Source organism: Denticeps clupeoides, chromosome 7 (assembly GCF_900700375.1).
Source record: "Denticeps clupeoides chromosome 7, fDenClu1.1, whole genome shotgun sequence".
Classification (NCBI taxonomy): domain Eukaryota; kingdom Metazoa; phylum Chordata; class Actinopteri; order Clupeiformes; family Denticipitidae; genus Denticeps; species Denticeps clupeoides.
Window position 1 is genome coordinate 13989552 of NC_041713.1, and position 25780 is coordinate 14015331.

Here is a 25780-nt window from a genome sequence, read left to right on the forward strand (position 1 = left end):
TGTACTTGTTACAAAGACAATAAAGATATTCTGATAGTGTAATTATCTTTACCTTGTTAAAGAGGCGTGGAGAACCCTGATCCGGGAACAGTCTTTCATTCTCTGAGCTGAATTTTGACCACTATAGGATGAAACGCACCGCTGATCTCAGGCCGGTGTGAAAAGTCCGCGAACGTGGCCCACAATGCATCGGAATCACGTTTTACGTAAACGGAACACGTTAGCTTAGCATAGCTGGAAAGAACGCAATCGGCAGGCAGCGTCACTGCCGGTCTGTTCATAGCGGGCTAGGTTAGTCTAGCATACCCGCCTTTACGTATATTAAAAAAAAAAAAAAAAAAAAAACAATTTGTGCCTTTTCGTACCATGGAATCAACATCCGCAAGAGAGACCGAGCGCGTTTGCGTCCTCTGTTGTCAAGACATTGACATCTTTGCCCTGGGAAAATGTGACCACCCGGTGTGTTACCGGTGCTCCACCAAGATGAGGGTCCTGTGCGAGCAGCGGTACTGCGCCGTCTGCCGGGTCGAGCTGGACAAGGTAACCCGCCTCTGGCTCCCGTTCTCGGCAGAGCGAAACTGCTGCCGTAGGCCCCTGTCAGGCGCACGGTTAGCTATTTAGCTAGCTGGCCGAAATGTACTAAGCCGGCTAACACATTTTTCGCGGTTTTCTAACTTTTAACACCGCGCCGGGCTAATAGTTCACGAGTAACTGTGAGTTAAATGCTTTCAGTAATAGTTTTCTAACTTCTGCTGTCTATTAAGACATTGGTTAGTTTTGACAGCGCACCAGCCCGGGCGGCCACATGTAAACGCGCCCAACGAGACGTGTACAACGTCCTCGCTTTATCTGGAGATAGCCGTGACTCCGCGAATCTACTCGCTCTTGGGCAACGGGCGTAATCTGGGAGATGGACCTGCCCGTGATGTGTCGTGCTTTCCACTTCGAGACTGGCCTCCGGGTGTTGCATGTCGAATCGACGCCTGTGGCGATTTTATCTGCAGGTTATTTTTGTGAAGACGCTCCGGCCGTTCGCCTCCATCGCTTGCGAGCAGCTTCAGTGCGAGAGGAAACACGACATTTATTTCAGCGATGGCAAGATCTATGCACAATTCAGGTATGGCGAAATGTACCATGTGTTCGGTTTCGTTTGTGAGTTCAGGGTTCTTTCAGGAGTGTTAAGTTTCTGTTCCTCTTTAGGCGTATTTTGCTCCCTGAGTGTCCACGCTGCCCAGAACAAAAGGTTTTCTCGAAGTTTGAAGAATTGGAGCAACACATGAGAAAGCAGCATGAGCTCTTCTGTTGCAAGTTGTGTGTTAAGCACTTAAAGGTATAGTTTAGTCGCTTTATGGCCAATAGTGGTTAAGCGTTGTATGTGTCACCCAACTTAGCGTGTTCTTTGACAGATATTTTCACACGAGCGAAAGTGGTACAATCGCAAGGACCTGGCTCGTCATCGAACACAAGGGGACCCAGATGACACCTCTCATCGCGGCCACCCCCTTTGTAAGTTCTGTGATGATCGGTACCTGGATAATGATGAGTTGCTGAAGCACCTGCGGAGGGATCACTATTTCTGCCATTTCTGCGACGCTGACGGAGCCCAGGAATACTACAGGTAGACCAATATTCTTTCATGTTAATTATTTATGATTAAGAACAGTAATCATATTAAGATTAGGCAGTAGTAGGATTTTCCAAAAGTCCTCAGCAATTCTTGAATTTCTCCATGTGGCAACATTGTGGTCACTTCAAGCAGCAATTAGTTGCCATTATTTTCAAATGAAAAAATAAATCTATTACTGTCATGGAAAATGAACAACAATGTGGTTAATCTGCTCAACTGTAATTCATCCAATCAGATGCATGCGTGTACACTTTATATGGAGCCAATTATGAATCTGTTCTCTCCTGTATGTGATATTATTATTATTTTTTTTTATTTACACAGTGATTATCAGTACCTCAGAGAGCACTTCAGGGACAGCCACTATCTGTGCGAGGAGGGTCGGTGCAGCACAGAGCAGTTCACTCACGCCTTCCGCACCGAGATTGATTATAAGGCCCACAAAGCTGCTGCCCATAGTAAGAACCGGGCGGAGGCTCGGCAAAACCGACAGATTGACCTGCAGTTCACCTACGCCCCCCGGCAGCAGAGGCGGTATGAGGGTGAGTAAAGTCAAATATTTGACTGGTTATTTTAAAATGGATTGGAGAGACTGGAGGAAGCACTTTTAATTGTGCTTCAGCCTGATGAGTGGTAATTTAATGTTTCTGATTAAAGGTTTGGTTGGGGGCGAAGATTTTGAGGAGTTTGATCGCCTCAACAGACGTCCGGGCAGGGGGCGAGCTCCAGGAACACAGCAGAACATGAGAAAGAGCTGGAGATACAATCGGTGCGATTGTTTGTGAAGCCATTATTATAAGTACAATTAATAAATGAGGGGGGGGCTGTTTTATTGATTTATGTGATGTGGGGGAGGCTTGCTGAGTGAGCATTATTACTCTTTGCAGAGAGGAGGAGGACAGGGACGTAGCTGCTGCACTGCAGGCATCCCTGGCTTTTCGGAGACAGGAGGAGAAGGGGGTGGCGCAGGAGCGGAACATCTCGAAGCCCCGTGAGGCTCCGGACCCAGAGGAAACGAGAAGCGGCAGAATCGCAGCAAAACCCCCAAGTGATGTACAAGGTATAAAGTGATTTTTTTTTTTTTTGTAGAAGTTATAAATGTGGGAAAGTATACAAACCATTTGGAATATTTGCTGGAAACACATTTTCTGAATATTTAAGGCTGATTAGTACTGGACAGTAGAGATTATCAAATCCAGCCAATTGAAACATAATAATATTGATACGTTTTTGTATTTCAGGTCGACCAGTGAAGAGTAACGCTGCACTTTCAGGTGCAGACTTTCCAGTTCTAGGAGTCGCAGCACCTGTTCAAAAGTAAGCTGCGTTTATCTCAGCTTTCTCATTTGTGAGATGCTTTCTGACACAGAAACCTTCTATCTCCTGTCCTGTGTGCAGCCCAGCCAGACCAACCCCAGTCGCTCTGAAGGAAGATGACTTCCCCAGTCTGTCCAGCACAGTAGTTTCCACTCCCATGATGCCTGCGTACAACGCACAGTCCCGAAAGCAGTCATCCTTCCAGGAGGAAGATTTCCCTGCGCTTGTTTCCAAAATCAAACCCCACAAGCCTCAGGCCAGCACAGCATCGGCATGGTCCGGTGCAGGCAACAAACCTGTAGCCCAGCAAGTCAAGGCAGCCTCTGCAGCAGCCGCTCCCTCGGCAGGACCCAGCTCTACCAGTGGCCCTCAGCCCCTGTCCTCCACTTCCTCCTTCTCCTCTGCCTCATCCAGACGGAAGAAGAGGGCTGCGGAGAAGCCTGCGTCGAAAGTCAAGTCGCAGTCCTCCTCCGACGATGACGACGTCACGATTGGCAAGAGCACTCAGGAGATCCGTTCTGTGCCCACCATGCTGGACATTTCTTCCCTCTTGACTGTAAAAGGCGGACCAACTCAACCCTCCACCAAAGCTGGAAAGAAGAAGAAACAAGTGGCCTGTGTTTCTTCTGCAGGTCCCCTGTCCGCCCCTGAAGAAGTGACTTTCAGTGCTGCTCAGAAAGAGAACGTGCCGGAGGCAAAGCCGCCCGATGCCAGCGTTCATAAACCCCCGGCGGCGGCCAAAGCGAATGTGGCCGTGAACGGCTGCATGGACGCGCCTGCTGAGAGCAGCGGCTGTGTGATGGCCCCCACTGAGCAGCCCCCCGTAGTAAACGAGCCGCCGCCTCCTCCTACGGAAGAGGACTTTCCAGCCTTGACGTCCAAGAAACCCCCACCTGGTACTGAGGTCCACTCCACTTTTGTGGATGATAATGCGACGCATTCGATTATTTCTTATTGTGGTCTCATGTCTCATTCAGGTTTTAAAGGTGCGTTCCCGCTGAAGAGCTCACAGCAGCCTGGCCTGGTACCTCCACCACCTGGACTGGGGCCGGTCGGCAAACCTCCACCTGGGTTCACTGGTGTTCCTCTCAACGGGAATGTGGAGCCCACAGTTCCACTTATCAACAGGTGCGTTGTGTGTCCTGTTTTATGCAGTAGCTGCTGAGTGTTTGCTGTTGTGTTAACTCTTTTTCCATAAACAGGTCTGTGCAGCCACTAGGGACTTTCCTCGCACCAGAGAATTTCCAGCAGAGAAATATGGACCTGATTCAGTCTATTAAAAACTTCCTCCTGAACGACGAGTCCAAATTCAACGAGTTCAAAACCTACTCTGGCCAGTTTAGACAGGTGAGAGGCCAGAAATGCCATAACTGCGGCATAACTTTTTGCAGATGACCAATGAGTGTTCGTGTCTGTAATGTCTCTTCAGTGGCTGAGCATCATAGGGATAACTTGATTGGTTGATGATGGCCATGTTCGTTGACTCCTAGGTTAATACCACCCTGTTACCATGCTTTTGGCAGGTTCAAGGCCAAGCTAACCCTCTTTCTGTCTCCCAGGGAGTGATCTCGGCAGCCCAGTACCACAGGAGCTGCCAGGAGCTGCTTGGTGACAACTTCAGCAGGGTCTTCAACGAGCTGTTAGTACTTCTTCCAGACACACAAAAGCAGCAAGAGCTTCTCACTGCCCACGGGGACTCTAAAGCCTTGGAGAAACAGCAAGGCACCGCCAAAGCCAAGAAGAACAAGAAAAAGGTGTGGCAGACAGTGTCTGGCAGCCTTGGATCTGAGCTGGACTGCCAGGTCTGTCCCACCTGTAGGCAGGTTCTGGCCATGAAGGACTTTAACTACCACAAGGCTCTGCACATCGGAGACGACGACTTCCCCTCCCTGCAGTCCATTAGTAAAGTCATTAGCTAACTGCCTAACTAGCCAAACCGCTAAAGCCACACCGGAGCTCAACCTGCCAAGGAACTGGTGTCTGCCCAGGGCGTGGTGTTCCTAGGAAGGTCGTGGAGTGCTTTTACTGGTGTGGGTACAGTTTTTGGGGAAAACTAAGGAGGTTGTCGAGTAGAACAACTGACCAGGCAGGGCTTTCCCAGACAGGCAAGTGGATCTTGAGGGAAACAAGTCACGTTTACTTGAAATAATTGCCATCTTTTGCTGATAAATCTGCGTATTTTCCTTAACCCTGCCTCTTTTGGATCTTTGCTAATTGTATTTGCCATCAGGTTCTCACCAGTACTGTAAGTGTGGTGGTTTTGAAATTTTCGTTCCAAGAGTTTGACTTTGGAAGAGTAACTTATTTATTACAGGCTTCCTCCAAAAAAGGTATTGCTCAATATTTGACATGACTGAAAAAGTGGTTAGGCATCAAATAATCCCAAATTACCTCAATGAATTTTTCCAGTGTCAAGAATGGTCTCAAAGATGGCAGTGTTGCTTAGCATGTGCATTCTCAATGGGCAAGATGTTATTTTTTCAAGCAGAAAACTGGTTTTCTGCTGCTTTTGCTGCACCCCCTTATTTTCAGCATGCTGTAAATGCCTGAAATACCTGTGCTGCTCAGAGCAGTTCATTTCAGAATTTCTGGTTTCAAATCATTTGCACGATTTTGTCTCAGAAACATTCATCTGCCATGCAGGTTGCATGTTTGACACTTCTGTCACCCTTTTAAATTCCTGATAAAATACAATTAATCTGTTTTCTTTCATGCCATATTGTTTTTTCAGGAAGCATGGGATCACTGGCATTTCTTCTGCTGTCATTATTGCTATTATTATTCTAATGATTGTGATTGGTAACACACCTACTGATAATGGTTCACTGCCTAATTTAGTTGTTTCTATCTTTATTTAGCCACACAAGGAAGTTTGAAATTTTGTTGATGACCACTTGAGGTTCTGTAGTGGCTCCTAAGGAAATTAAACTTTTCCTCCCCTTACAACGTTGTCGTCTGAATAGCTCTCACCCAAGCATGGACCAGAACAACCATCAAAAACACTTTTGTTTTATTTCCATGATGTCAGCCGCAGTCCAAAGACATCCAGTTTGACAACAATAGGACTTCTGTGCACAGCATTTACAGACAAGATGAGATCACACTTTGGGGTGTTTAAAAAGAAAAAGGGACATTAAAAGAATTTTAACTTTTAAGAATTGGTCCATGAAGTATTTCAACAAGATAGAAGGGTTAGTACAGGAAACACAAGAACCTGAACATTTTCACAGACATACTCCATTAACATGTATTACAATCAATATCACTTTGTGTACATTTGTCCTATTCTCAGTACATAGATACATTGGAAATGATCTACCACATATTAGACTAAGCACTGATGACTGTTACCAAAAACCTCTTTAACTACACCCGTCCACGGAATAACTTCATAAGTCTAGCTTCAGAAGAGAGCAGGGGTTCTGGAAACCGGTTTCTGCTGAATAGTTGTGTCCAGAACGCACAAGATTTACAAAACTGGCTTCTTTACGCTAGCCTGGCTGAGCAGGTCTGGTCTACTCCACATAAACTCCACTGCTCTGTCCGTCATAGAGCTCGCCTTGAACAGAACGAGTCCTTTACATCTAACACACGGCGAGGATTTAAGGACAGCTCACAAACGTAAATACGGCATGCATCGCTCTACACGTATTGTCAACGGAACTAAGGCCGAGTGCCCGAAACCGCACGTTCGCGTGGATGGTGCGTACGCTTGTATGCTGCCGCATGGGGCCGAGTGGTATACTCTGTAAATGTGCTATAGTCCATATGCAAATGTACTATAACACATACTTACAGACTAAAAACCAACATCTTATATAATAATCACCCCATATAACATCTCAGTATATCAGTTCAGGAGCCTGCTTCAATCTCCATAAATAAATAAATAAATAGACTTTTCTAACTGAAAGTTAGGGGCAGCTTTTTACCCCGTTAGTAAACATATACATTTTGTAATATTTCATATATAATTTCAAGACCACTCTCAGATCCGTGACCTGATGGTTCTCTAGAATATTGCACTTGATTGCATCTACAGCATATAGAATCGTAGTGGTTCAAGTTGTCATTGATGCATGGCACTTCGCCTTCTTCCAAAGAAAAAAAAAACATGCAAATACAATTGACCATTTCTGAAGACCCACTTGTGCTAGGTTTTCTGTGGCTAACCGGACTAATTCATTCCTCTGCTCAGACAGTGGTGGAGATTTTTGTCTTGTATTTTGTTTTTTGTCTTCTGTGATGGTCTATCATCACCAGGTACCACCGAGCATAGCAACGGAGAACAACCTAAAACCGATCAGGATGAAAGTGAAATCACGATCAACATACCCCTTTATAGAGGATCACAGCACAGCACTACCTATGAACACTGGTTAACGCCCCCTCGTCTCGCAGGACGGCCATCACCCCTGACCTCCACCCCTCCCCCACCCTCCCAGACATGCCCAAGTTTGATTGGATCTGTTTGAAACTTTCACATGATCTGCGCTGTCTACCTCCCTCAGTAGATTGGCACTTGGTAGGGGGCCGTGGAGTCCAGGTTCTCAGTGAATGGGGGGCTCTGGTACGTGTCAGTGGTCTCAGTGCCGCTGCCGGTGGAGTATGGCTGGATGGTGGCGTTGCCATCCAGGTGCTCCGTGGTGAAGAGGCTCATGTCCGTTCCCAGCAGGTACTTCTGCACAGCCCTCACGGTCAAGCCAGCCTATCAAATAAACCAACAATGATGTCACATTGCTCAAAGCTAATGAAAATGCTTCATGGCAAATTCATTCATTCATTCTGGAACCTCAGAATAACATTTGTAAACTCTAATTGTCAGTTGTCAGCTTTTTAGTCTCAAGTACAGTGGGGGAAATAAGTATTTGGCAGTCACCAATTGTCCAATGGTGGCCTAGTGGGTAAATAAGCAGACCCGTATTCGGGAGGTTGTGTGTTTGAATCCCGAATGGCCAAGGTGCCACTGAGGTGCCACTGAGCAAAGCACCGTCCCCACACACTGCTTCCCGGGCGCCTGTCATGGCTGCCCACTGCTCACTAAGGGTGATGGTTAAAAGCAGAGGACACATTTCATTGTGTCACCGTATGCTGTGCTGCAATCTTTCACAATGACAATCAATTCACTTTAGGAAAAAAATAAATATTGATCACCTACAAACAAGCAGGTTTTCTGTCCCTTCTTATTTCCTTCACTCATTACCTGTATTAATAGAACCTGTTTGAACTGGTTATCTGTATAAAAGACACCAGTCCACACCTTCAAACAGTCAGACTCCAGCATGGCCAAGACAAGAGAGCTGTCTAAGGTCACCAGGGACAAGATTGGGATGAGCCAATCTACAATAGTCAAGCAGCTTTGTAAGAACAGACCTCACTCGACCTGGGGCTCCATGAAAGATCTCACCTTGTGGGGTACAAATGATCTTGAGGAGGCGGAAGAATGGGGATTGAAACATTACACTTTGGGGCAGCTTTTCTGCAAAGGGGACCGGACAACTGATACATATTTAGGTAAGATGATTATATTGTGAGATTTTAAACAAAAATCCATCTGGGAGAGCATTGAATATGAAATGTGGGTGGATCTTCCAGCAGGACAGTGATCCCAAACACTCCAACCAGGAAATGAAGGACTCGCTACGTAAAAAGCATTACAAAGTTTTAGAGAGGTCGAGCCTGTCTCCAGACCTCAATTCAACAGAGAATCTGTGCCCAGCGACAGCCCCAAAATATCACAGCTCCTGATAAGATCTGCATGGAAGAATGGACCAAAATACCAGTGCAAACCTGTTGAACACCTACAGGAAAACCTTGAACTCTTTCATTGCCAATCAAGGTTACATGACAAAGTATTCAGATGAAGTTTTTGAATGATCAAATATTTATTTTCTGCATAATTATTCGAATAAATTCTTTACAATATGATTTCCTGGATTTTTTTACATTTTGTCTCTCACAGTTGAAATGAACCTATGATAATAATTACAGGCCTTTCATCTTTTTAAGTGGTACAACTTGCATAATACTTGCATAATACTGTATCTCAGCATAAATAGAATGTCTTTAGATGAGCATGCTTGAAAATCTGCCTTATGCCTCAGCAGTTCATTGGAATGGGGAAAGGGAATCATCAAAATACAGAATTCATTTTTGCAGATCACTGTTAAATTATATGACCCAACTCCTTCTGGCATATTGATGCCATCTAGATTAATTTCACAACGTATTTCATACAGGCCTTAGAAGCTGCAGATAATGGATGTGACTTAGTAAACGTTCAGTAAAATGTGAATGAGTCAAAGGGCAGAAATGGACGCATGTCAAAGCCCTGTGGCGACTTTTCATTATTTGTGTTGTTATGTGCAGTTGAAAACAAGAGCACAGACATTGTGTGTAAGCCGGCACACCCCTGGAGTCTGATTCCCATATGTGGAGTGCTGCATGCCTCTAATGTAGTTCACATTTGTGTGACTTGGCCAGGCTGTGACGTAACAACTTATTCTCAGCTTGGGGAGAACATTCTTTCCTACATTCCCTGTCTTTGTTCACCGTTTTCCCGGGGCATTTAAGTCCTTTCAACCTGATAATGGTCAAAGCGAGGTAGACATGAGTTATGGGATGCAATAAGCTATTACTGTTTAATAATGCACGATTGACAAAGACTGTGTTTCATTAGCAGGATGCTGAACTGTATCATGTACATGTTCCACAACATCAACTTAAACATATATCACTTCATCTTGAAATTGACGTGATTGTCATTGTGAAACACTGCAGCACAGCACAACGAAATGTGTCCTCTATTTTTAACCCATCACCCTTAGTGAGCAGCGGGCAGCCATGACAGGCGCCCGGGGAGCAGTGTGTTGGGACGGTGCTTTGCCGCCTCCTTACTTGCTAGCCCACCACTGCATGTCTTCAACATGCTGAAGTGTAATTCGAAGACAAATACTCACCCAGGTGATGATGGAGAAGAAAGAGAACGCAATGGCGGCGCGAGCAGCATCTGCCCCTTGGCCCAAGGGCAACTCGTCTGGAGTGGTGCGACTCCACTGGTTGGCCAAGAAGCAAAAGCTAACAAACCACATAAACGTCCAGAAACCTGCAACAAAGCATTAAGCATGTGAAGCTCTTTACATTCATATTCTGGTTTTGGGATCGCATTTACTGAAATCATCATCCTGTCATTTCATTAAAGGTGCAATGTTTCTGTAAGAGTTGGACAGTAGGTGTGTTTATCGTCCTACAGGGGGCAGTATATCACCAGAAAGCTGTCTCTACCCCTGTCTATCGGCTCTTTATAAACAGTTACTAACACTAGTTAGGTGTTCTTTTTCCCCACAGGTTTACCTTGCAAATACATTGAACTACCAGACATTTACTGAGTTGCCACTTTCTGCATTAACTGTTCCAATCACAGAACTTTCTGGGAACAGACTTGACACCACAATCGCCTCCTGGGGTGCAAAATGGTATTATGAGACAGAGCATGCAACTGCTAGCAGTTCAGATCGCTCCAGTACAGTAGAAGTCCAACATTATGTCAAAACAATCAGAACCAAAGCTGGTCACCTGAAAAGCCGATCTCAAACATCACCGCCTTCTTCCTGTCCTTAATGCTGCTGATTTGCTGGAACTTCACATCCAGGACCAGGAAAAAGATGCAGGCTAAAAATGCTATGACGCCGACGGTGACCCCATAGTTACAGGCATCGTTGTTCTTGTTGAAGACGCAGTACAGTCTCTCGCTTCCAATGTTGACGTAGCCTTCATTCACGATGGACCCGAAAACCACCATGGAGAAAATCTGCAGCCAGGGAAAGACGTTGTTGGCAAACTCAATGCAAAGTGGCATATATATATCTTTAAAAAAAAAGTCATCTTAATGATCCTGTGACTTAATCCTGGTATAAATCCCCTCGTGACTGCCTAGTGTCACAGAAAAATCTACATAAACTGCTGACATCTCAACAAAAATCTGTTCCTTTCATAATTTGCATTGCATCTGTCTAATGTTCCTTTGATGTTCTATGGTAGCAGTGGGGTCCCAAACCTGCTGTTCCTGGTTATCTGACCTAAACTGATGTAAGGGTGGTAGTAGCCCAGTGGGTAACACACTCACCTATGAACCAGAAGACCCAGGTTCAAACCCCACTTACTACCATTGTGTTCCTGAGCACTGTGTTACTACCATTGTTACTACCCTGAGTGTATCCAGGGGGGACTGTCCCTGTAACTACTGACTGTAAGATACTTCTGACTCTGGATAAGGGTGTCTGGTAAATGCTGTAAATGTAAATGATGTTCCCCTGTTGTTGTTCAAAATCTGATTTGTCAGATGCTTTAGAAATGTAGTGTAGTCTGACGTTCTGCCCGACACTGACAAGCAAATGTCAACAAGCGAACCTTTCTACCGAGTCCACGGATAATATTCCCAATCCTATAAATAATACAATTGCTAAAAAGCAGCGGTGCGATCACGTGACCCCAGAATTTATCAGCGGGGCTTTTACGTTGGAATAACCCAAGATGGTCGGAAGGCCGGTAGGCGGGGAAAACTGGCAAGCAAAGGGCAGATTCATGCTGCACAGATTTAAAAAAAAATCCCATGAAATAAATGCATACAGACACGTATTACGGCCAACTCTCCCGAGGCGTCTCGACATGAAGACCTGGCATAAACATAGACACGGAATATGAAACGCTGATGGCAACATGAAAACATATAAAGGACTATCACAGTCAAATAATTACGGATTGGCTCGTAGAAATCCAATTATTTTTATATGTACAAACGTAACATTGGATTCGTCGTACACGAGATCAGGAATCAGGAAAAAATGATATATATTTATATATATTTACCCAACATATTTAGACCGATGAGATCAATATGATTTCTACTGAAGGTCGGTTTAGGGAATAAAAGCACCAGCCTGGGAAACGGGTGGTAAATTGTGGTTAAATTCGTATTTTCACCCATCCGCGCCGCGCGATTCCGCTTTACAATAATATAAAAAAACATTAAAAAATATAATATAATATAAATTATATTCGTCGCCTCACCCAGGCCAATATTCTCAGGATGGTCTGCGGCTGCTGTACGAAGGCGACGGGGTCGAAGGCAGAGCCCGCTCTCCCAGCGCCGAACGAGCCCACTCCGTCCATCTTTCCTCCCTCTCGCCGATGCGCGGGCGAAGCTGCGGCCGCGGCGCCGCGCTCACCGCCCAGCCGCCTCCGGAGCGCCCCCTGCCGTCCGAGCCGCTGCATGCGAGGCGCACCTGTGTACCCTCCATCAGGGGGGTAAACCCAGATCCTGCTGGTCTTTTTACATTTACGGCACTTGGCAGCCGATTTACAACGTCCTATGAATACAATTATTCTATATGTACAGTACAGGTCAAACGTTTGGACACACCTTCTCATTCAATGTGTTTTCTTATTTTTATGACCATTGACATTTGTAGATTCTCACTGAAGGCATCAAAACTATGAATGAACACACGTGGAGTTATGTACCTCCACATGTGGCCTCCACAGTCACCGGACCTGAACCCAGTCGAGATGGTTTGGGGTGAGCTGGACCGCAGAGTGAAGGTAAAGTGACCAACAAGGGCTAAACACCTCTGGGAACTCCTTCAAGACTGTTGGAGAACCATTTCAGGTGACGACCTCTTGAAGCTCATCGAGAGAATGCCAAGAGTGCAAAGCAGTAATCAGAGCAAAGGGCGGCTATTTTAAAGAAACTAGAATATAAAACATGTTTTCAGTTATTTCACCTTTTTTTGTTAAGTACATAACTCCACATGTGTTCATTCATAGTTTTGATGCCTTCAGTGAGAATCTACAAATTTAAATGGTCATGAAAATAAAGAAAACAAATTGAATGAGAAGGTGTCCAAACTTTTGGCCTATACTGTCAAATTACAAGAAAGAGTTAGTCTGTATTGTCTAAAAGGGAAGGTCTTAAAATGCCATTTTAAAAATTCTCATTCTCACATTTTTAAACATGCTTTTTGGACGGTGAGGGGTAGTTCATTCCACCACCTAGCAGACAAGACAGGGAAGAGCTTAGATGAGTGTCTTCCTCGTACCTTCAGCAGTGGAGGGACCAGGCCAGCAGTACTGGAGGGTCAGAGAGTGTGAGGTACAATAGGGGCTGTGAGTTAGGATTGGCTTTGTAGGCCAGTGTGACTATTTTGAATCTGATGCGGGCAGCTACAAAGAGCCAGTAGAGGGAGCGTAGCAGTGGGGTGGTCTGGGAGAATTTGGGAAGGTTGAAAGCCTTCTGTGTTAGTTGTAGAGGCCGGTGGCCTGTGTTGATAGATAAGGGTGGATCCGTCTGATATCATATAACCGAACCATGGGCGCACAAACAAAAACAGCCACCATACACATGAGGGTCACCAATCCCCAGCCCATGCATGAGGGAGGAAATCCATATAACCAGGGAGAGACACAAATGAAAATTTATTTCAGTTCAATGGTCGTGAAGCCTGTGTTGAAATACAGTTTGTACTAAAGTGTGGATTAAAGTGTCTTACAACACAGAAAGCAGGTAGAGGGGTTATAATCCTACAGACATTTTAGAAAAATATTCACAGAACTCTGGATTTACACGTACAATAAATGTATTTTAGGACATTTTCTAAGCACATCAGTCACAGGAGCCATCCCTCCATCCATCCCTCCATCGCTCGTCCACTCTGGAGCAGTCGAACTCCGGCTTGCCTAACCGAGTATTTATCTCGTTGTGGAGGCGGCACAGCCACTGAGACAAGTTGTGGCGACTGCTGGCGTCCGGCAGGTTTTTTTTCAGTCTGGAACAGAGGTGAGTTCAGCAGAGCAAATCAATAAAATCACAAAAAGATTTTAAACAGCAACACAACACAAAGTTACTACATCTGTATGTTCCTTGGTTTGAGCTTAATGGTGAACTACTACATTTGATGTAGCTTAAAACTCTACACATTTTTAATTCCAAATTTCGAACAAAATCTTGCATGTTGCATGTTTAATATGTGAATGTTTGATTTTGCAGAGCAACTGGTCGTAGTTTGATCTGAACCTGACATCACTCACTTTCCATTACTGCTTAGGCCTGTTACTCAGGGTCGCGCCTGCGGGACACAATGTGTGCAGGGTGTTCATACACATATACACACACACACACACACACTCCTATAGACAATTCTGATTCACTAATTCACCTAGTGTACACGCCTTTAGAAGGCGGGAGGAACCTGGAGAACCTGGAGGAAACCAGCACAAACATGGGAAGAACTTATAAAGTACCACAAACCTTGCCCTCAAGTCCTCTGCACATTCGTCACAAGGGAAGAATCTGGAGAAGAGCGTGATGAACTGGGTCATGTCTTGCTGCTGGCTGCTCGAGGGTGTGACGGGGTAATAAGCAGCCATAGTGTGAAGGAAGGACCACGAGCACCTCCCCAGTTCCTCTCGGTCCAGAGGACACTCCGCAGGCTTTTCAATCTCGCTATCCCCGGTTTCCTTCGAGAGGCAAATTGATCTTATCTTATTTAGGTTTGAGAGAACGTGGTAGGTCAGCAATATATTACAGTTGCCAATTACTATTGCTGCCATGATTAGTCAACTAGTCACGATTGCACCGACTTTCAAAATAGTTGAGTCATTATATTCATTTTTTATTTAACCAACTTACCATTTTTGGATTCCACAGTGTTTCATATTTTTGTTTTCAGCACAAACTTAGCTACAGTAATATTTCAGGAGTAAATGGGTCCAAATAATATGTGGATTGTAAATTTACTGCAAATAAACTGCACAACTTTGAACACAGTTAAAGAATTGTTTGTTTGTTTTTTTGCTACAAGCAGCAAGTTTCATGAAAAGTTTAATAAGCTATCATCTTGTCTGTATTTTTAAATGCACATAAGCTAATGGTGGTTATATAAGAGAAGCTGCATGCTGGTGCATTAAGCTGTACATTTTACGTCCTATGTACGCGTGATCTGATAGGTTGACGCTTCATCATGCAGCAGTAATGTTAAAAGCAATTTGTTACATGGACAGTCCCCCCTGGAGCAACTCAGGGTTAAGTGTCTTGCTCAGGGACACAATGATAGTCAGTGGGGTTTGAACCTGAGTCTTCTGGTTCATAGGCGAGTGTTTTACCCACTAGGCTACTACCAATAATATGCCAAGTAAATCGGATTTCTCATTTTAACCATTTTCGCGCAAGGAGCCTGACGATCGGAAGACATCTGACCTTCTGCCACTTCGAAACCCGACCTGATCTATTGACCAGTGTCACGCGTGTCACGTTCTTATAACCGCTAATAAAGTGTCACCGTGTTTTTACGGGGTGCTCCCGCCCACCTGCGTCTGCTTCTTCTGCGTCTTCACCCAGGACCTGAAGTCGGTACAGGCTCTGCACGGCTTCTTTTCGGGCTCTTTGGCCGGCATGTTCTCCAAGCCGGCCGAAGGCTGAGCCGTGGCTCCGTGCGGCGCTGCCATGTCTGCGGTTGCGGTGTGGGAGAGCGAGCGGTAGCAGCGCCACAAGGCACTTCGCTCAGTGGTGTCCAATATTGCAGCAACGTTCCGTGAACGTTGTAAACACACGGGTTACCAGTCAAGTGAAAACGACGTACGCAGGAACGACGGAACCTTTGGGAGGTCAGCCCTGGTTTCTCAGCGGACGTCATTTTGCGACGGATCAAGCGGTTCCGGTTGGTGACGTCAGCCGTGGGCCATGCTGCAGAGTTCCACTACAATTATAGTGTAAAAAAATATGTATTTTCTATTCAAATTTGTCAAATTCCAAAAGTGCCAAAATATGACATAGTTGTATTTTATGTGCGCAGTGCCCTTGTTTTACACCCTGTTGTTATCAGGAGTTACTCTTCTGTCGCACGTACGTCGCACACTTAGCCGTCTAGCTTTCATTGGCTCTCTGTATGCTTGTCGTTCGAAGGTAGTTTGACAGTTTCAGCGCCCTAGAAGTCCGCAGCCATGGGGATTCTCGAAAAGATTGCGGAGATCGAGAGGGAAATCTCTCGGACCCAGAAAAACAAAGGTAACTGCAGCACTGCTTCCGTCACCGTGTCGTTTACCACTTGGAAATTAAAGTTAAAATGTCCGTAAACGCCCTCTGTTCACAGCAACCGAGTACCATTTAGGATTACTGAAAGCAAAGTTGGCCAAGTACAGAGCCCAGCTCCTGGAGCCTTCCAAATCAGCTGGAGCCAAAGGTGAAGGCTTTGATGTGATGAAGTCGGGCGATGCCAGGGTTGCCCTGATTGGATTTCCATCTGTAGGAAAGGTGGGTGATTACCGGAAATGTCTTTAAAATACTCGCGGCGTGGCGATTTCTCAAGGCCCAAAATGTGTCCCTTTCAGTCCACTTTTCTTAGTTTGATGACTTCGACGGCAAGTGAAGCAGCGTCTTATGAATTCACCACGCTGACGTGCATCCCAGGCGTGATTGAGGTAAGTTGTATTTATGTTGCATTATCTTTTATTTGCACTTGAACGGTTAACACAACCAACTCTGAGTATTTCTTTCTTCCCCCAGTACAAGGGTGCCAACATTCAGCTTTTAGATTTACCAGGAATTATTGAGGGTGCTGCCCAAGGTAAGAATATGAACATTTGACAAACGTTCCTGACCAGTTGACGACACCTCGATGAAACAGTCTAAAGACTATTCTCGTTTTCTTTTATTTCTCCAAAGGAAAGGGCAGGGGTCGGCAGGTCATTGCTGTAGCCAGGACAGCTGATGTTGTCATTATGATGTTGGATGCTACCAAGGGTGATGTCCAGAGGTTAGATTCAGATGGTTGCTGACACTCTGGATTCATTATTTTCCTAAATAATACAGTATATGGGTTTTTTGGGGGGGAGTAAGGCGATCTAGAGATGATCCAAAGTATAAAAATATTACATAATTTACAGAAGGAACTGGACCCATAGTTCTTCTCAACTGCTTTTTCTTCCTTCAGGACACTCCTGGAGAAAGAGCTGGAATCTGTTGGAATTCGACTAAATCGCTTGAAACCAAATATTTACTTCAAGGTAAAAAAAAAAAAAAAAGCTTCTTGAGCATGATCTCTCAATTATGTTATCATACGATATGTATTTTTTTATGTATTGTATATGCAGAGGTTAACCCTTACATTTATCAACACTTTGTAGCCTAAGAAAGGTGGTGGAATTTCCTACAATTCAACTGTACCCCTCACACATTGTTCAGAGAAACTGGTTCAGCTCATCCTTCATGAATACAGTATCCTTCTTTTACTGTTATGTGTCATATTTATTATATATGAAAACATCGATTGAGCTTAACCTTGTCGTGAAGAAATCTTCAATGCAGAGGTTTTGTTTCGAGAGGACAGCACTCCTGATGAGTTTATAGACGTCATTGTGGGGAACAGAGTTTATATGCCTTGCTTGTATGTAAGTAAAACCACATATTAGACATGAAATTATAAACATTATGGATACATGAACGTTAATGTCACTTCTGTGAATTTGCATTGTTTAATCACCAAAACATTCTTTATAGGTACACTGCTCAAAAAAATAAAGGGAACACTTAAACAACACAATTTACATTTACATTTACATTTTACATTTACATTATTTATCAGACGCTCTTATCCAGAGCGACTTACAATCAGTAGTTACAGGGGACAGTCCCCCTGGAGCAATTTAGGGTTAAGTGTCTTGCTCAGGGACACAATGGTCGTAAGTGGGATTCGAACCTGGGTCTTCTGGTTCATAGGCGAGTGTGTTACCCACTAGGCTACTACCACCCATACTCCCAAGTCTGTCACACTGGAAATGCAAATGGAATAGAGAACAGGAGGAAATTATAGGCAATTTGCAAGACATCCCCCAAAAAGTGGTGACCATAGACCACTCAGTTCCTGTGCTTTCTGGCTGATGTTCTGGTTACTTTTGAATGCTGCCGGTGCTTTGCGGAGGGAGGTCATACAGGCACACACTACTGAGCTTCATTTTGACTTGTTTTAAGGACATTACATCAAAGTTGGATCAGCCTGTGTGTGTTTTTCCATTTTATGTGTGACTCCAAATCCAGACCTCCATGGGTTGAATCATTTCATTTTCATTGATGATTTTCATGTGATTTTGTTGTCAATTATGTAAAGAACAAAGTATTTAATAAGAATATTTCATTCATTCAGATCTTGATGTCTTGTTTTTGTGTTCCCTTTATTTTTTTGAGCAGTGTAAATAAGTAAAAATATTTAGGGAAAGAAAGGGAAAATGCTGCTTTGTGCCTAATGAAAAATAACAGATTTTTTTGACAGGTTTACAACAAAGTTGATCAGATTTCAATTGAGGAGATGGACCGTCTGGCTCACCAATCTCACAGCGTGGTCATCAGGTCAGTCGATGCTTTCAGAGAGAGGGGGAAAAAACCTGCATGTTGAGTGTAGATGGCATTATGCTCTGTTCCTTTTTCCAGCTGTGGCATGAAGCTGAATCTGGACTACCTCTTAGAGCAGCTCTGGGAATATCTGTCACTCATCTGCCTTTACACCAAGAAGAGAGGAGGTAATGTACAGGTGCACATACTCTGGTACAGAACTTTTAAAATACCTGCAGATGCCTGAGGTCTTTTAATATCTTTACTTTCAGAGCGTCCAGATTTTTCAGACCCAATTATCATGCGGAGAGGAGCTTCAGTAGAGCATGTGGTATGTTTGGCTGTCGTTTAGGTAGTACAGACAGATTTAATTAAAATAAATATTTGCATTTTTAGCGTAAATATGTCTTACATTATTATTATTTTCCTTTTATTTCTATTTTGAGCTGAAATTTTGCTGAAAATGTGCATTTAGTTTTCATGGTGTTATTCATTAACTTCACATATGTTTCCTACACCCAGTAGAAAAGATCAGCAGTTTACTTTTCTGATAATTTCAGAAAGAGATTTCTCTGTCACTGCATAACTTTTTCAGATAACCCTTATATGCTTTGTAATGCTATGTACAGATGAAACTTGTTATATGTTCTGCAGTGCCATCGGATTCACAGGACCTTAGCAAGCCAGTTCAAGTATGCCCTGGTCTGGGTAAGTCAGAGCCATTCCTAACATCATATTTGAGCTACACCCTTTTTGTTTATTAAAACCATTTTTATTCTTCCTGACATCCTAGGGAACAAGCACAAAATACAGCCCCCAGAGGGTGGGCCTCACCCACATTATGGAGCATGAGGACGTCATTCAAATTGTGAAGAAGTAAAATGCTTGAATGGCATAAAAGACTGTCATGAACTTACAAGAATTCCTCTTCATCCACTGTATAGCGTACCTTATCTACAATCTCTCTTAAACCTTTTTTAAAAGATAAGATTCAGTGAATGGAAAGGCTAAGGACAGGTGAAAGAATTTGTATAACCAACCTTCATCTGGTTCACACATTTGAAAGTTTATTCAATTAAGTATTTGCTGAAACAAAAGCAATAAAATCTGTTGAAAGGTATTTTATCCTCTCTCTGCATTTTGTCTAGAATTTAGGGGGAAATTTTGCACATCGGCACAACCCTAATAGAGTTGTGAGATTGTGGGTAAAAGTTTGTTAACCCTTTGCTGAGGCTCCATTGCCACTCATGCGCCCTCAAACATATTGGGAGAATGCCAAAAGTAGGGTTTGGATTTTGATTCAAGCTCCAGAGTTGAATATCCAACTAATTGATTAAAAATGCAAGGATTCAGTTGGCAACAACGGACCAACTGATATAATGGGATCTAAATCAATAAATAAAGAAATTAAATGAAAACAAGCATTTCAACAGTGTTTTATTGAATTAAACATTTTATCAAAAAAGTTTAAAGAGCCGTCCATGCTCATTCACAAGAAAAGAGGTTATTTTGTCCATTTCTCCATGCAAAGTTTTTTGTATGTGGCATGTCTGGCCCAAGTTGTGTTTTTAAACAATTTTAACATGTACCAAGTCAAACATTGATGATCGATCCATATGGTTAATTTTATCTCACTTTTCATAAACACTTATTCCAAATCAGGGTCACATGGGCTTTCGTTTCAGTCTGCAGCGTGCATCCACGGAACAATGGATGACTTCTCACAAACATGAATCAGGTGATCACATGATGCAATGTATCACCATAGAACCAGAAAGACAATAAAAAGTGTAAACTACTGTAACATAGGTACATATTTATCTATCCATATACAGCACAGGCCAAAAGTTTGGACACTTTCTCATTCAATGTGTTTTCTTTATTTTCATGACCATTGATTCTCACTGAAGGCATCATTGCCTATGAATGTGGAGTTATGCACTTAACAAAAAAAACATGAAAACGTTTCATATTCTAGTTTCTTTAAAATAGCCGCCCTTTGCTCTGATTACTGCTTTGCACTCTTGGCATTCTCTCAATGAGCTTCAAGAGGTCGTCACCTGAAATGCTTTTCCAACAGTCTTGAAGGAGTTCCCAGGGGTGTTTAGCACTTGTTGGCCCCTTTGCCTTCACTCTGCGGTCCAGCTCACCCCAAACAATCTGGATTGGGTTCAGGTCCGGTGACTGTGGAGGCCAGATCTCCACTTTTTAAGTACATAACTCCACATGTGTTCATTCATAGTTTTGATGCCTTCAGTGAGAATCTACCAATGTAAATGGTCATGAAAATAAAGAAAACACATTGAATGAGAAGGTGTGTCCAAAATTTTGGCCTGTACTGTACATTCATATTAACATGTACATATTTAAAACAGGGATAAATACATAAAGAATGTCATTGTGTATTTACTTTACTTTACTTTACTTCTTTTATCCAAAGCGACTTACAAGAGGAAGACACCAGCAATTCTCGTTCGATTTCTATAGAATATTGAGTTTACAAACTAAGAGCCCTGATAAGGCTCAGACTTGTCAGTAAAGAGCATGCTCAGAGATTGTTAGGTGCTAGACGAAGAAAAATTATAATGTATTTATACATTTTTGTATTGTTTGTGCAATGTGTACGCATGTGCGTGTGTAAGTGTTAGATTTGTCCGTAATACTTTTTGAACAAGAGGGTTTTCACCTGCTTCTTAAAAGTGGTGGTAGTCTCGGCTAGTCGTGTGGAGGAGGGCAGGTTGTTCCACCAGCCAGGGACGACAACGGAGAACAGATATGAACAATTTCCACTGCATTTGAACACAACAAAAACAACAGTACTGCATATTGGCAGAAATAAAAAAAAATGTTTTATACAACAAATTCATGGTTAAAGATTTTTTCGTTATATATATATATATATATATATATATATATATATACACACACACACACACACACACACACACACACACACACACACACACACACACACATACAACATTTTTATGTCTAGTCTAGTTTGTGTTCTTATGTACTTATGGGTGGATAAAAAACGTAACTAGGTGCGCAGACCCTTTTCATTTCTACTTTTGCTTCGCCGTCTTTTACTTTTGGTGCTTGAGGACACTTTTGAAACGGAGGACTTGCACTGCAGCGCCACGTCTCCGTCGGATATCTGCCGGTTAACGTGGCCCGGAACGGCGACAACAGGCCGACGGAAACTCGTCCTAACGAGTCCTGCCTAATTGCGCTCCTGTCGCCCCCTCGGCGCCCAGCTGGCCGCCATTCACCGGCGAGAACGAGCATAATGGCGCTCATAAAAAATGCATCCAGCGCCACTCGGCCAGGCGAGCCTGGGGAAGGGAAGGCTGCCGCCGTTCTGTACGTTGGCCTCCTTGTTTTTATTTCGTTATTATATTATTATTATTATTCTTTTATTTTATTTGATTTTACCGGGAATGGAGAGAAGTCGCTACGGAATCACCTGAGGAGCGGGCGCCGGGCAGAAGGTAAGGGCGCCGCGGGAGACACGGCGCCTGGTGCTGCTGGAAGGCCTCGCCACCAAAGCCCAGAGTGTGGGGTTACTCTGTCGGACTGATAGAACTAATACTAATACCTAATCGTTTACACTGACACACAAAAAAACTATTCAACTAATATCTTGTAAGGCTTGACAACACACTTACTCTCTTACTCACTTTTCCACGCAACATTATTGCAAATGATACAGCAGATGATATTGCTTTACTATATTACAAAGGTGCAAATAAAGTAAGAATGATTTACTTTGTGCTACTAGGTTATGAGTTCTGGGATTTGCACTTGAACAAGGAATACACGCTATTGGCAAAATTCGATTTCAGTGACGTCTCTGCGGCTGGTGACGATGACAACGACGGGCACTTTTTACTTGACCGTGAAAGGGAAGTGGCGTGAAGTGGGTACGGTTACAGTAAGCAGGCCTTGCTGTAAGTAAGGCCTGCATTTGCATGGTAACGGCGGACCTGGTCACCGGAGTGGCTCTGCTGCCACCTGCTGCACAGCCAGCCACTCCAGCTGCATTCTGGGTAAACGATGGCTCGTAAGCGAGACAGATCGAAGTGTGTTGGGAGCTGAGACTCATTCCTATTCTGTTCTGTTCCGTTCTATTTATGGATGCAGATGTCTGAGTGGCGCTTATAGTTCTGACATTTTTTTTTGTCTGTTGCTGATTAGAAAGGTTGATGTGAGTGATGTTGAGGAGAAATATGGGCATAACGTGGTAATTAACCATCGCTTTTTTTTTCATTCTCATTGTGCTTGGAAATGGTCTAACATTTGTCTGAGAATTAAGGGTGAATGAGTGGTGCCTTTCACCAAGAAAACGATCATGACCCTTCTAACAGGCCACTTGCCGCTTTGGGATGAGGCCTTCTGTTTGCTCAGTAACCCAAGCATGGGCATGGAAAGACGAGCAGGAAATAATCTATTTCTCCTTTCTATAGGTTTTATTTGCATTACAATCTGCCAAACGACCGGCTCCTGGGCTGCATTGTCTGATGAGTTTTGGTTTGGTGCGAGTGAAAGGAAAAGGCTTTTTACCCAACATGCTATGCCATAGTGCTAATGAATGTAATGAAAGTGACACCCCACGCAGTGGCAACCCACCCGCCAGATGCAGCGAACAATGTCCATACAGAAGTGGATAGAGGTTAGGGTTTGGTCGCCAGGCACTAATGTTTAATGTCCTGCATGAAAAGCACTGAGGAGGACCTGAAGGTAAGAGTTAGAGAAATGAATTTGTTTATTGTGCAGAGTCAGGTACAAATCTTGTACAAGATGGAACAGTCGTGTCAATAGAGGATTGTGGGCGCTTTTATCAGAAGAGAATCCTCTGAATCTTCAAAAAGAGATGGAGGGACGTGTTTTTTTGTTTTAACCAACATTTGAATTCATCTAGACTCTTCTCTGTCTTGGCTCCTAGCTGGTGGAAAGAACTTCCACTAGATGTTCAAACAGCTGAGTCACTGAAGATTATCAAAAGAAAGCTAACTAGCGTTCAGACAAAACAATATTAAATAAGGTGCTCATGTAAACTTAATAACAAAAGTTGGATTCTGAGTTATATAACTAAGGGTATTTGCAGATTAGGTTTTAGTGAACCAAACGAGGGATTACAATGATCGATATATCTTAATACACTTATGATGAACAATCATCATAATCCGCATGCAATTAGGACAGAAATTTACTTATGATAGAAAGATGGATAGATAAGAAATATAGAAGTATATTTGCCTAAACCATTGAGTGCAAAGTTTTTTTTAAGCGATTACAGTGATTTTGGTATTACATATCCAGAGGTGATGAAGGGTACTTATTCAGAATGTCCTGTATCCAAGGAAAACCATAAGTGTTTGTGTGACTATGGAAATAAGAATTGAGTATTTAAAATGAATCCCTAGCATTGAAGATGCTGTAATATTGCTAGATCATATTTCATGTAGCTTACACTTGCAAAATGTGGTTTCTAAATTATAGAGTGGAGCCGTCTGTGGTGCTGATTCCTGGAGTGATAAGTGGTTAAGTAAATTAGTGACACTCCTTTGTACCAGAGGTCAGATTTCAGTATTTTATTACAGCTCATCATCCGTCTCTGGAACGTTTTCAAGTAATGCAGTCAATTATCATAAAAAAAAAAATTCCATGACACCACAACCAGACACTTTGGAAAAACACAACTTGTCTCAGATTACTGAGAAACCTCTCTGGAGAAGAGGTTGTATTAAATCAATATATTTATTTTTTCACTAACAACAACCTTTCGTCTATACATATAACCCGTAAGCAGAAGGTTGCCGCATCGAATCTCGACTCGCCAAGGTGCCACTTAGCAAAGCATCGTCCCCACAAACTGCTCCCCTTGCGGCTTTCATGGCTGCCCACTGCTTACCAAGGGTGTTGGTTAAATGCAGAGGACACATTTTGTTGCATGCACAGTGTGTTGTGCTGTGCATCACAATGACAATCACTTCACTTTCACTTTAAACAACTTTTGCCTATACAGATTTTTTTTTATATCAGTGGACTTTTTCTATGCTCGATTCATAATTTGTCATAATTCACATCTGACCATAGAATGAGTCTACTCATAAATGAAAATGATGCATCTGGTGATAAATGGTGTTTACCCTCATACACACACAGACGTGCTGGATTCAGCTGTAACAAAGAGGCTGAAACTGAAGTCCCATGTCCCATGTGGCACTTGACGGTAACCCTACACAGGATTTGGCTCTGGTGAATAGTGTGCCCTGGATCAGGGGCAGGTTCATTTGGGGTTTGGGCTGTGATGACTGTCTGCACAGGCGTGATGCAGTTAAGACATTAAACTAAAATAGGGCACAGAATTACTGCAGGTACATTTAATATATTGAAAATACAGCTAGAGCAGTTGTTCATATAATTAAATACAATAATAATCAAATTTTTGTACTTCATCATACGTTAACCTTTAATACATAGACTTTATCTTGTCAATTTTTGTTGCCTTTTTGTAATGGCTATTACAAAAAAAGAAGATGTTAAATATGTCCTGGTGACATTTTATTTCCAAAGCAAAAGGGATTGATGGCATGTATGTGTGACATTTGAACAAAAAGTTACCTTTCTCCTTTGTAGCTGTAGTTCTAATCCTGTTTAATCTACTTTAATTAGCCAGGTTTGCTTGTTTAGGTTGTAATTATTGGGCTGTAATGGTGACTGCCTTTGCTGAAAGAACGTTATCGGCGTCATGGAGATGCCACATTGTTGTTCCTTCATCTACTTGTAGACCATCTGTGATGCTTGACGTCTCCTTTGACTTGCGACCGATAAGGAAATAAGACGTGTTCTGTAGAAAACATATTTCAGAAGATGAATTAGCTTTTTTCAGTATCTGACCATCTTGCTTGTTCACATATTAGAGAAACAGATATTACTGACGTCTGTTGTGAAAGCAATGCAAATCTGTGCTACAGAATGCCTTGAAATGCTGAGATATATGCAAATGGTAATTCCCTGCTTCCCAAAGGATAATATAAGAAAAGATCTATAGTCCACCTGCAGAATTATTTACTGCAGGTGGACTATAGATATATTTATAGCGTTTCTGATTAATGTTTCATAATTTCTTAGTGAAATAAATACTTACCAGACATTAAGAATTGATAACTGCTTGTGCCATGAACTCTTGGAATATTTACAACTCATTAAGTCACATAAATCATTTAATGGCTCATGATAATTAAAATTATTTTTAAAGTAGATGTTACGGAAATGTTCACGGAAACATTTTTCATGTAGCATAAAATGGAATATTTTGGAATATAGTATTTTATTATAAATTAACTTACACTGTATGTGTTTTCTGTTTTAAGAATGGATGGCCGGATGACTAAAAGTAGTATTGTCCCCAAGAGCATGTTGGCATTTTGGTGCATTTGTGTCTCATACAA

The 25780-nt window shown here is 43.0% G+C and overlaps 4 protein-coding genes across 5 annotated transcripts; 2 read left to right on the top strand and 2 right to left on the bottom strand.

The window, feature by feature from the left end:
• The first annotated feature begins 201 nt into the window (after nucleotides 1–201).
• On the top strand, nucleotides 202–5887 carry znf598 (zinc finger protein 598). The gene is made up of 12 exons (XM_028987232.1): nucleotides 202–540; nucleotides 1005–1117; nucleotides 1201–1330; nucleotides 1407–1618; nucleotides 1952–2169; nucleotides 2285–2396; nucleotides 2515–2687; nucleotides 2869–2944; nucleotides 3026–3840; nucleotides 3922–4072; nucleotides 4147–4291; nucleotides 4504–5887. Exons 1-12 carry the CDS (start codon nucleotides 367–369, stop codon nucleotides 4861–4863), a joined length of 2679 nt encoding a protein of 892 aa, XP_028843065.1. The 5' UTR covers nucleotides 202–366; the 3' UTR covers nucleotides 4864–5887.
• Nucleotides 5888–5932: 45 nt separating this feature from the next.
• On the bottom strand, nucleotides 5933–12206 carry syngr3a (synaptogyrin 3a). The gene is made up of 4 exons (XM_028987233.1): nucleotides 12014–12206; nucleotides 10520–10754; nucleotides 9904–10049; nucleotides 5933–7652 (listed from the first exon to the last, which is right to left on the bottom strand). The coding sequence occupies exons 1-4, from the start codon at nucleotides 12113–12115 to the stop codon at nucleotides 7452–7454; spliced, it is 684 nt and encodes a 227-aa protein (XP_028843066.1). The 5' UTR covers nucleotides 12116–12206; the 3' UTR covers nucleotides 5933–7451.
• A 1195-nt stretch (nucleotides 12207–13401) lies between these two features.
• Nucleotides 13402–15639, bottom strand: gfer (growth factor, augmenter of liver regeneration (ERV1 homolog, S. cerevisiae)). The gene is made up of 3 exons (XM_028986052.1): nucleotides 15308–15639; nucleotides 14250–14458; nucleotides 13402–13767 (listed from the first exon to the last, which is right to left on the bottom strand). The coding sequence occupies exons 1-3, from the start codon at nucleotides 15443–15445 to the stop codon at nucleotides 13605–13607; spliced, it is 510 nt and encodes a 169-aa protein (XP_028841885.1). The 5' UTR covers nucleotides 15446–15639; the 3' UTR covers nucleotides 13402–13604.
• Nucleotides 15193–19443, top strand: drg2 (developmentally regulated GTP binding protein 2). Of its 2 annotated transcripts, none has more exons than XM_028986051.1 (14): nucleotides 15193–15709; nucleotides 15907–16004; nucleotides 16090–16250; nucleotides 16328–16417; nucleotides 16503–16563; nucleotides 16662–16752; nucleotides 16930–17002; nucleotides 17123–17213; nucleotides 17289–17386; nucleotides 18265–18341; nucleotides 18423–18511; nucleotides 18596–18654; nucleotides 18978–19031; nucleotides 19117–19443. In XM_028986051.1, the coding sequence occupies exons 2-14, from the start codon at nucleotides 15941–15943 to the stop codon at nucleotides 19201–19203; spliced, it is 1095 nt and encodes a 364-aa protein (XP_028841884.1). In that variant the 5' UTR covers nucleotides 15193–15709; nucleotides 15907–15940; the 3' UTR covers nucleotides 19204–19443. The 2 variants fall into 2 exon arrangements, with proteins under 2 accessions (XP_028841884.1, XP_028841883.1); XM_028986050.1 differs by having other exon boundaries at nucleotides 15577–15709; nucleotides 15903–16004.
• The last annotated feature ends 6337 nt before the right edge of the window (nucleotides 19444–25780 follow it).